The sequence below is a fragment of the Triplophysa dalaica genome, chromosome 3, assembly GCF_015846415.1.
Source record: "Triplophysa dalaica isolate WHDGS20190420 chromosome 3, ASM1584641v1, whole genome shotgun sequence".
Lineage (NCBI taxonomy): Eukaryota > Metazoa > Chordata > Actinopteri > Cypriniformes > Nemacheilidae > Triplophysa > Triplophysa dalaica.
Window position 1 is genome coordinate 26,661,666 of NC_079544.1, and position 12,374 is coordinate 26,674,039.

General features: G+C 41.6%; 1 protein-coding gene across 2 annotated transcripts in view; it reads right to left on the reverse strand.

The window, feature by feature from the left end:
• adcy1b (adenylate cyclase 1b) overlaps positions 1-5,128 on the reverse strand; it is a 101,807-nt gene extending 96,679 nt beyond the window's left edge. For both annotated transcript variants that reach the window (XM_056740923.1, XM_056740914.1), the window contains exon 1: positions 4,413-5,128. In XM_056740923.1, coding sequence (XP_056596901.1) covers positions 4,413-4,997 — 585 coding nt within the window. In that variant the 5' untranslated portion in view covers positions 4,998-5,128. The remainder of the gene's footprint in view (positions 1-4,412) is intronic.
• Between the last annotated feature and the right edge of the window lie 7,246 nt (positions 5,129-12,374).

Sequence of the window (12,374 nt, forward strand, 5' to 3'; positions counted from 1 at the left end):
GTAATTCCCAAAGAACGGGCAGCAGCTAGTGAAGTTTGTATAGTGTTTGTGGCCATTTTTGTTTGCTCTTTCGTTGCATCCACTCACAAAAATACAGTTTTGATACAGACATGATCTTTACTTACAGATTTTTACAATCACTTTATCACTAATTTCAGAAACTTGACGCCATTTTTCAAAACTCTAGACACAAAACTCACAACCAATTATCAAAATGTAAATTTTTCAAAACTCTTAAAAAAAAAATTCAATTGCTTGGATATAATACACATGAAACTAAAATAATTTGTTCATTTAACAAAAATAACCTGTTCAATATGACACAACTTAACATCAAAGTATTACTATTTCAAAATGCAACTTACACATTACATCTGAGTTGAGTGTGTATTCATTTCATTACAAAGATAAAACTATCAATTGATATAACTGCTTAAAATGATAAGTAACTGTTGCATTACTCCTGAAGTAAAGCTTTTATGGAAGTTGATGAACAATTGAGTCCATGTTTAGATTCTGACAGTTTCAGGATAGATCATTTGACAGCAATTACCACAGAATATGACCCAGATGGACTACATTATCTATGGAAGTCATATTTCATTCTTTATCAGATATGGTTTCTATGGTCCCATGTACCTCTTTTACAGAACACATTTTCATATTCAACATTACTGTATAACACCCCACATTTTCATCTTTGTGGATGAGGCGGGTTTCAACTTGGCCAAAACACGGCGAAGAGGGAGGAATGTGATTGAGAAGAGAGCCACAGTGAATGTCCCGGGCCAGAGGGGTGCCAACATCACAATGTGCGCAGCAATATCCACTGATGGACTGCTGTTACACAGACCACTAATTGGGCTACACAACACTGAACGTCTCCGTGCGTTCCTGCATGATCTCTATGGAAGGGTTGTGCTAGGTGAGGAAATGGATCCAGAGAGAAGGAATCAGCCAACATTTATAATTGTTTGGGACATTGTGGCATTTTACCACTCCCGTGCAGTCACCGAGTGGTTTGCGGCCCATCCCAGAATGGAGTCACCTTTCCTCCCACCTTACTCCCCTTTCCTTAATCCAATTGAGGACTTTTTCTCAACAAAGAGGTGGAAGGTCTATGATAGGCACCCTCACGAACAAGTCACTCTTCTCCAAGCCATGGATGATGCATGCAATGACATCACAGCAGAACAGTGTCATGTCTGGATTCGCCATGCCAGAAGATTCTTTCCAAGATGTTTAGCGAATGAAAACATCCATTGTGATGTAGATGAGAACCTGTGGCCAAATCCACAAGACCGGGTTGATGGAAACGTAGATGCTTAATGCAGTGAGGAACACTGTTTACAGTATACTGTATTTTTTTCTTCTTTCTTTTAATCTAAATTGTTCCTTTGGAAAACCTATGTTGTGATTTATTTCATCAGAAAATGCCACATTGCAGTATTTCAATGATACCAATGTGTCTGTACTATTCTCTCTAGTCTACATTAAAATAATGAAACCTGAATCACATATTTTGTAGAACTATATTTAATGATTGTACTTACTAATACACAGTGAAACTATGGGTATCTTGTGTATGGGTGATGTAAAGTAATGTCCCTATGCTATTTCATAATAAATTAGTTTTTTTAAACAACAATGCTTCTGCAAATGCAAGGTCTCTTTAAAGATATGAACGCAATATGCAAAGTTTTGCACACTGGACAGCCTGTGTAACAAATACTGACTGTTTTGAGTTTTGAAAAATGACATGAAGGTTCTGTTATTAGTGCAAAAACGATTGTAAAAAACTGTAACATCCTAAAATTAATTTGCATATAATAAAAATAGATAATTTTGAGTCTTTACCCATACAATGTTTTAATTGGCTGTCGCTACAAATACCCGTGCGACTTATAACTGGTTTTTGTGTTCCAGGGTAACAAATATTTACAAACTGTTAATCCACCAAACCATTTAGACACACAAAGACATCAAGAACCAGCAAATGAACCCCAATGGTGACAATCAACCAAAAAAAAGCTTCATGCTGACATTTACAGTATGCTGTGTATCAATATAGTACTAAACTCCCCAAAATGCATTGCGGTCTATCTGAATTAGTTTGTTAATATTAATATTGTTAATATTAATATTTGTCACTAGGGATGTGCACGAGTACTGGATTAATCGATTACTCGAACGCATCAGCAGGATCGAGCATGAAAATGATGATCGATTGGCTCTAATTTTTTTTTTTTTACTATCATTATTTCTGATTGGTTATGCTGGTATTTGGGCGGTAGTCTGATATTTGATTGGTTATGGCTGCGAGAAGTTGTGGTCGAAAATGGCGTCTAAAGCGCGCAGCGATGTCTGGCAACACTTTGAAAAACTTGACGAAAGCTCCAACCCTGATCAAACACACCTGAGCAAGCTAATCAAGTTGTTCAGTATCACTAGAAAATCACAGGTATGCAAGTTTGATCAGGGTTGGAGCTAAACTCTGCAGTGCTCCGGACCTCCAGGGTAAGATTTGAGAAACCCTGGTGTAGATAAATACAATTTGTAATATAACATTTACATATTGTGTATCTAGGCCATGTGATAAATTTTATATACAATGCGTCATGAAGAAAAAGCGCTTCAGCTTCACCTCACGCTGTTATTTCTTTTAAATGTTTACTGTGTTAACCACTATTGATGGTGATGTTTAATAATCTGTGTTAATTTAATTATTTTTTTAATCCTGTCATGTTTCATTGTTTTATCAACAACGTTTTTAACAGGGCTTTAATTAAAATATTTAATTGTCGCTATGACACACCCCTTGCTTAAGCCCCACCCCCGATTAATCGAGTAGGCTACTCGTTTCTCAAACCTGTGGATTACTCGAAATGAAATATAATCAGAAATGCCCATCCCTATTTCTCACGATTGTACAGTTTTGTGTGATGAATGTTGATGTCAAAGTGTGCCATTCAAATTTAATTATAAAAATATTATTTCTCAGTAGACTACTTGTGCATTTACTTGCACCAGTCATTAATGTCTCAATATTCTTTAAAAAATCTTCATTTTATTACTGCTTCACAATTGTCATAAACAACTGCCTGCAGGTTTTTTAAACAACCTCTGTCTTTTATATTTATCTTTTTACAGTACTATTACATTACTGAAAGAGAATTAACTTAATAAAAGTAAAGTAAAGGATCAAATTTTCAAATAAAGCAAACACTGATCACTTACAATAATGGTGTCTTCACAACTAATTGCAGGTGCAAAAGTGACATTAGCCGGTGTTCTGTCGAATTGTCCTACCCTGTCAGCTTTTCCTATCGCAGGGCAACATTTTATATAATCTAAACAACATCGACAAAATTATCAGGTAAAATGATTTTACAATGCAAAATATCCTGTCAGATAGTCCTACCATCTAAAAATGAACACATAAAATCAATTTACAGCATATATAACGGGTATACCATCCTTAAAGAAACATGTGGGATTGATTTACAGCTCAATACCTATTTCAAATTGTACTACCTGTGTTAAATAAATATGTTGAATGATTTTATAGCGTAAAAAAATGCTGTTATATTGATGTGGGTATGCCTGGTGGGATAATCTGATGGATAGGATGAAAGTTTTGTTGCACCAGCAATTCGTAAATTATTTCTTAAATGCCTTTGAATTCGTGAGGAAAAGTGTTGTTGAAATGTTGTGAATTTCTTGATTTAAATTTATTTTACACAACATAATTACGGTAAAAATACGCTATTAAATATTTAAAATTAAACAAAATGATTAAATAAAAACAGTGCAGCAAGTTATACGTGATTTCATTTTACTTACATTAATTGAAATAAAAATATGTTTTTATTTTGACATGCACAAAACAGATGGATACACACACGGAGGCGCGCAGTGATTCTGCTATTTTATTCCTAAAGTTACACCTGACGGGATATGGTTCCGTAAATATTTAGTTTATACGCAACGATACGCTTCAACTAAGTTGAATGGTGCAACTCAAAAATATTTAGTAGGCTAGTGCATAAGTTGTACTTAGTACCGGTTTAAGACAAAACTAGGCTAAGTTGTAATTTACGCACAGCTGGTGCAACCGGCCTCAGGTTTCCATTCCCAGTTTGAAGTTTCGCATCAGAAACGAGTAATGGAAACGCCAGCTTTCTAAATATAACCGTTAACTCGCAAAAAACCTTTTACACTCGTTTTTGTTTTTTCTTAATGGAAAGTCCAGTATTTGTTGTACTGGCAGAGTTTGGTGAGGCTTTATGCACAGTTTTATTTCTAGCTATATGAAGCTAGAGTCTATTTAATTTGCGACTTATTCCACACTGAAATTCTAACTCTCCTAAATTTGACCAAACAAGCGAATTACAAATGTTTGATAATCTTACCGTTCTCCAGAGTTTGTGCGTCTTGATCGTGATTGACGTGGCTGTGACTATCACTTGAGATACACCGAGCATGATCCCGAACAGCAGAGCCAGCAAAGTCCTAACCGGCAGAAGACAGTACGCCACGAATGTGAGCAGCACGAGCTGCCACAAGCCCTGATCCGGACCGGAACCGCCGGACACGTACGGAAACGGACAGCAAAGCAAAGAGAATGTGAAGCTGAAGAGCAGAGTCAGGTGCACAATCTGCTGCAGCTGAGTCACCTGGAGGTACTTGACATTGGTAACGATAAAGAGGGAGATGAAGATGATAAAGTGCACGGGGTACGAGCCCTTTGAGATGGTGAGACTAGGTCCGGACAGCAGCTCCAGCAGACTCAGACTGGACGTCATCAGAATGAGCACGGACAGCGCTTTAAGAGTGGATGTCTGCTCCAGCTTCAGGTTGTAGTTGTGAAAGAGAGACTCGAACTCTTTGCAGTCGAATTCGTCCTCGCAAGCGATAACACCGGGCGGGCAGTGGCTTCTCTTCCGCCGGGTCTTGACTTTGTGAAACGGCATCTCCTCCATGTCGGGTCCATTCATACGCCGGATAAACGCCCAGACAAGATACACAGGTGGAGAACCGCTTGTCGCTATGAATTGGAGATGTACGAGGTCAGATAACCGAGAGTTATTCTATTTAGTTGCGCTTTTTAACAAGAGAATTGCAGAGATACGCGCTTGGTGGCAATGGCATACAGTATGTGAGTGACATGAGATCGGCTTTCGCGGCTCAGACTGGATCACGCATGCGCAATTTAAGCTTCAATATGAAGGTGAGGGGATATTGATCAATAATGCATCACAATGAAAAGTGTACAGTTATTCTACACTACAGAATTGTCTGGTGTCCTTATCTTAATTTAGACATTCCATACACTTCTATTGTTTTATCCACAGCTACTAAACACTATAGACGGTTTCAAAGCAACAACATAAACAAATGTTGAAGGGCATGCGCATCCAAGTGTTCTAGTGGGCTGCTTTTATCTAGTGGGCGTAAAGATCCCAAGGCTGCGTCCAAATACCCCCACTTGCGGTCTTTGCACTCGATCACTTGACTACCTTCATGACGTATTTCCAGTTTTTGCCCCATGTGTTATAGTGGGATTGAAGATCCCATGGGAGAATGTAGTATTTCTAACCCGATGGGACGCACTTAGCAAGTGCAAACATGTAATTAATGTGGTGTTTCTAATTATGTGATAAAAGCAGTTTTACACAAAACATAACTCTGGGGACACCAATAAAATGTGCAACCAATACAATTTGAAATTCTCTACGTTTCAATACGAAATTATATGTTATATCTAAATGACAATTTGAACGTTAGTCTTCCGCGTTTTCTTTCATTTCCGGTAAAAATGTTCAGCGCATCTACATGCAGAGATCATGGTAGATTATTTCTATTTTTAGGGCGGTCACTTAATTAAAGTCTATAAATACTGTTTGTGTTGTAAACATGCTTTAATGTGGGTTTTTATGACAGATCCTAAATTGGTAGAAGTTCACCTCCTAATAGCCTATATTTTGTAAACGTATACTCAACTCCTGAATAATAAAGCTGTTGTATGCACCTGTACACTCCGAAGGAAGTACAAGGCAGAGTATTAGTTAATAAAAAATTAACTAATTAATTAGTTTATTCACATTATTGCTTATCTATCTTCTATAATGCCAGCTATTCAAGAATAACATCTTTATTGCATTGCATTTTCTTAAGGTTATAAGCCATGTTTTGGTGTAGATTTACATGTACCCCGTAAAGCTAAATAACACAGCTTGTATTATAGAGAAATATTAAATAACAACATATGCATATTAAGAACACATTATGCATATTAAGTATTTTGTATACAAATAAATAAATATACATAAGCAGTTGCATTACAAACATAAGTATATATTGCAAAATTCTTGTGGATATATCAATATATTAAACACAGAACTATAAAAACTAGGGACGCACGATAAATGATCGGCCATATCGGAATTGGCTGAGAATAATTTTCTATGGTTAAACCACTTCAGCTGCATGCTGCTCACAGTTAAAATCTAATACGGTACTGTCTTTCTGTCATAATCATCCACTTACTGTAATTAATAAAAATATTGTTGTTAAGTGTGTAGATATTTATGAATGTGTAAATTATAGGAACAAAATAATTTTTTTAAAGCCAATTGCTATCTGAATGCTTTCTGTCTTGACACAAGTCTCGTTGCTATTAAGAACAATTTTCTTGGTTCTCTGGAAGAACATCTATAATATTTTATTAAATAAAAATTTCAGAAAAGTTTAATAGTTAAAGAATCTTTAACTAGTGTAAAGTGGGCTTTGTACATGATTTTCAGGGAAGAAAAGAGTACTAATGGTAAACATGTTTCTGCAGTGAATGTTTTCAAATAAAAGCAGTTGTCCACTATTTGCCTTTTGTTTCGGTCTCAGAAAATGTTATATTAATATTTAGTTACCATATATCGGCCAAATTATCGGCTTCCAGTGTTAAATAATTATCTGTTATCGTTATTGACTGAAATTTACATATCGGTGGATCCCTAAAAAAAACCAGCAGATCCGGTCCCAAATAACAACTTTGGGGTAACCGTGTGGTCGACTTCACACAGCCCTGCGCACACTGCTCAGCGTATGACAACAAAGTACCACGAGAGTGATTAGAAAGCACAGCTCGCTCTTTCCTGCGTGAAGACCTCAAGTCTATCTCAAAATATACTCCCCTGCACCCTTGTGGACTCGTGCCTAGTGCCCCATAGGTCTGCAATGCCTGACGTTACCGAGTGTGGGCTCAGAGAAGGACCACAAGACCGGAGTGCGCCATTTGGGACAGGGCCCTCAAGGTGCATCCCAAATTGCGCATTTATGCACTATTCTACACCATTTTATAGTATGAAAAGTGTGAGTAGTGCGTTCACATTGAAGATTCTTTACAAAGAAGAGCACTGTAAGTACCCGGATGATGCATGAAATTTGCATGCCGCGCTCTGCCTCCGGATTTCCAGTATAAAAGGAAGCCGGCTTGCTTGATTCATTCCCCTTTTGTTCTTCAGAGCCTTCGCTCCTGACTACAAGGCTGCTCGTATCTACATCACCGGATTTTCACAACGTGGTGCAGCGGATCATCCCTTCCTGCGGCGACTTGAACCCTGGGCGGTTCCAGAAGTGTTCAAGATCTTCCTAGAAGAGCATATTTTCTTCGAAAAGATCATATTTCTCCAGCATGGCATGTCCCGCTGTTCTCTCGGGTGCAACACACTCATCGAGGAGGGGGGTGGACACGATGTCTGCCTCGGGTGTTGGGTTCTCCAGCACGTTGAGGTAGCCATTGTGGATACATCCTGCCTGCACTGGGTGGCCCTGCCATCCACTCCGGTGAGCACCGAGGGTGATATGAGGGTTATTGCAAGCACAAATCCGCCAGCCGCTGGCTCACGGACCGCTCGCACTTCGCTCGTTTGATCATTCCACAAAAAGACGGTCTTACTTTTTCCTAAATCACGTGTGCAGAAACAGCGCGTGGTGATGAGATGTCCCTTGCAACATTGGAGGGCTACTGACTGGCATTTTCGACCCCGTTATTCCTTGAAGCTCCCTTCTTTGGGGAGTCGAGATCAGAAAAAATCGGCCATTATTTCCCGGGCCGCCGTGAGCACGCTGGATACGCGATACCTTGGGTTTTTCCTACCCATCAGTGCCGTTTATACCGGAAGTGCATGAGGAACTCCCTAAGACCTGTAAACGCCCCCTTCTTGGCGCGTACAAGTCAAACTAGTTCAGTCACCCTTTCTTCCCCTGTTGGTGGGTCAGCTAGAGGATATGTCGATGTCCCCCAGAGGGAATGTGCCGCTGCGGTCCGACCCGCATTTGGCTGCCACCTGGGTGTTCGATATAGACTCCTGTCCAAAGCATGTGGGCTTTCCGGTGTCTCTGATGCCGGGAGCTTGCACTGCTGTGGCCAGAGCTGCCCCTCTCTTCACGCCGTGGCCCAGGCTACGGCGTTGAGAGAATCTCAACAGGGCAAGACCGACCTACACTGTAACGAATTGCTGTAAAAACTACAGCGTTATTTTACAGAAGCTGACTGTTTTTTAAATAATACAGAATATTGCTGTAAAGTTCAATGCATTCTAGGGTCACGTGACGGATCAACTCAAACGTACAGAATATTGCTGTAAATTTCAAATCTACAATGGCGGGATGATCTTCAACAGTCGAGATTGGGGTAGTGCGCAAAATGAGTGATTCACACCTGTGGTAAGTGACTTATGAAGAATTTTTTCAATTTTTGGTAACTATCATCCTGGTAATGTTATATAGAGGTATTTACATTCGCGTTTCATATTGGTAACCCCGGATTCAACCTCCATCAGCGGGGAACGAATGAGTCTTGCGCGGGTTTTCAGCAGCGCCGTCGCGGTATGATTTCAAACATTCCGTCGCTATAGCACCTGAGGACAGAAGTTGTTCATGTTATTTAGAGTTTTTGTTCACACCAGGAGCGAAGGCGCTATGTGACGAGCTACAGTTCATTGTATTAGTAAGTTGACGGTTGTTTTTTTAATGTTGAACATCGCTCCCGCCATAGACACTGTAAATGTTATATGGTTCGACTGTTGGGATTCACGGGAACTTAGTGTTGAAAACCACACTCGGTCGTGATTATTTTGTGGTGTAATTCAAATTTGCAAATGCAGTTATCCGTTAAATCGAGCGTCCAAATTATAACGAGTCACCAAAGCTTCCGGTAAGTCGATGTTTGCGGAGGATAGCCCGGTAACGTGATTAATGTACATAACCAAGATATAAGGTATATGTAACGGAGGCCAGATGAAAGCTGTAGCAAAAGACGTAAGCACCCTCATCGTTAGAGCAGGATTGTCTCCCAAATAATAAAAATACTAAAATGTAGTTTAAATGTAAAAAGCTTAAAGATAAAATTGTATAGTAACTATTAACTATTGTCACATGTGGTATTGTTTGTTTTAGGACACACTTGCAGGCCACTGGATGCTGACTACTGAAGGTTAGGTTGTGTGTGACGGTGCTCAGCACAGCTTCATGTCTTGCCTTCCCACTCTGTTCATAGCATGTTACATATTCAATCTTGAGTACCAGGATGGGGCAGCATGTATCTTGGTGTCCACTGAAAGGTATTAGTTGAACAACTTACCTGCATTTTATAGATATGTTAATATTATATAACTGTTAAGACCTTTAAAACAATATTTCTCAACGAGAGATGGATTTTTTTAGTGAAAATTATTTAAAACTCTCCCCTATTTAACACTAGCAAGCTGATCATTTAATTCATGTGTTTTAATATAATATATTTTGTATATTTAATATATAACATTTAGTTTTTCCTGACTTTTTGTAGATATTAATCCAGAGAGTGGAACAAGAAGAAGCGTCATCTAAAATACCAGGATACAGAAGAAACAGTTGCAGTGAACCCACATGTTGCCGCTCTTCTAAACACAATGATGAATTTTCAGTGTAATCAATGAAAAGTAAGAAGCACGCACACACACACACACACACACACACACACACACACACACAAAGATCTCATCATTGAATTACATAATTTTATTATTTTCTGTCCCTGACTGTATATGTTGTCCTCTGTTTTCTCTAACTATAAATTGAATATCTAACATTATTCTCTTTATTCTTTTCCATAGTTCTAGCTACTTGTTGTGCTCTGATGGATCAAGATGTGGACCGTTTTACAGACTCGGGCCTTGTTTTGAGATGTTGTTTCATGATGGTTTACGTGTTCATTGTTTAAAGAGTCATGTTGGCTACTATGATGTTGTAACTGAATAAAAATATTTCATGTACAACAAGGTAAAAAAATTGGTCTGTAATGTAAATTTGTATCAATTAAAAAATATATATTTTTTAATTATAAAACACATTTTTTTAAATTAAACACTGTACATCTCAACGAGTGATGGATTTTTTTAGGGCAAATTTTAGGGCAGTATGCAAAACATACTGGATATACAGTGATTTATGTCCATCCATCCATCCATCTTCTTCCGCTTATCCGGGGCCGGGTCGCGGGGGCAGCAGTCTAAGCAGGGATGCCCAGACTTCCCTCTCCCTAGACACTTCCTCCAGCTCTTCCGGGGGGACACCGAGGCGTTCCCAGGCCAGCCGGGAGACATAGTCCCTCCAGCGTGTCCTAGGTCTTCCCCGGGGTCTTCTCCCGGTGGGACATGCCCGGAACACCTTCCCGGGAAGGGGTCCAGGGGGCATCCGGAAAAGATGCCCGAGCCACCTCAGCTGGCCCCTCTCGATGTGGAGGAGCAGCGGATCTACTCTGAGCTCCTCCCGAGTGACCGAGCTTCTCACCCTATCTCTAAGGGATCGCCCGGCCACCCTGCGGAGAAAGCTCATTTCGGCCGCCTGTATCCGGGATCTTGTCCTTTCGGTCATGACCCACAGCTCATGACCATAGGTGAGAGTAGGAACGTAGATTGACCGGTAAATCGAGAGCTTCGCCTTGCGGCTCAGCTCCTTCTTCACCACGACAGACCGGTACAGCGACTGCATTACTGCAGAAGCTGCCCCGATCCGTCTGTCAATCTCCCGTTCCATCCTTCCCTCACTCGTGAACAAGACCCCCAAATACTTGAACTCCTCCACTTGAGGCAGGAACTCTCCACCTACCAGAAGTGAGCAAGCCACCCTTTTCCGACTGAGAACCATGGCCTCAGATTTGGAGGTGCTGATTCTCATCCCAGCCGCTTCACACTCGGCTGCAAACCGTCCCAGTGCATGCTGAAGGTCCTGGTCTGATGGGGCCAGGACGATGACATCATCCGCAAAGAGCAGAGATGAAATCGTGAGGTCCCCAAACCCGACGCCCTCCGGTCCCTGGCTGCGCCTAGAAATTCTGTCCATAAAAATTATGAACAGAACCGGCGACAAAGGGCAGCCCTGCCGGAGTCCAACATGCACCGGGAACAAGTCTGACTTACTGCCGGCAATGCGAACCAAACTCCTGCTCCGGTCGTACAGGGACTGGATGGCCCTTAGCAAAGGGTCCCGAATCCCAGACTCCCGGAGCACAAGATGCCGCGAGGGAAACAGTCGAATGCCTTCTCCAAATCCACAAAAGACATGTGGATTGGTTGGGCAAACTCCCATGAACCCTCCAGCACCCTGGAGAGGGTATAGAGCTGGTCCAGTGTTCCACGACCGGGACAGAAACCACACTGTTCCTCCTGAATCCGGGGTTCTACCATCGGCCGGATTCTCCTCTCCAGTACCCTGGCATAAACTTTCCCGGGGAGGCTGAGAAGTGTAATCCCCGATAGTTGGAGCACACCCTCCGGTCCCCCTTCTTAAAAAGAGGGACCTCCACCCCGGTCTGCCAGTCCAAGGGTACTGTCCCCGACCGCCACGCGATGCTGCAGAGGCGTGTCAGCCAAGACAGCCACACAACATCCAGAGACTTGAGGTACTCAGGGCGGATCTCATCCACCCCCGGTGCCCTGCCACCGAGGAGTTTCTTGACTACCTCGGTGACTTCATCCCGGGTGATTGGCGAGTCCGCCTCCGAGCCCTCGGCCTCTGCTTCCTCAATGGAAGACGTGACGGCGGGATTGAGGAGATCCTCGAAGTATTCCTTCCACCGCGCGATGATATCCTCGGTCGAGGTCAACAGCTGCCCCCCTCCACTGTAAACAGCGTTGGTAGGGCACTGCTTCCCCCTCCTTAGGCGCCGGACGGTTTGGCAGAATCTCTTTGAGGCCGATCGATAGTCTTTCTCCATGGCCTCACCGAACTCCTCCCAGGCCCGAGTTTTTGCCTCCCCAACCACCCGGTCTGCAGTCCTCTTGGCCTGTCAATACCTGTCAGCTGCCTCTGGAGTCCCACAAGCCAACCAGGCC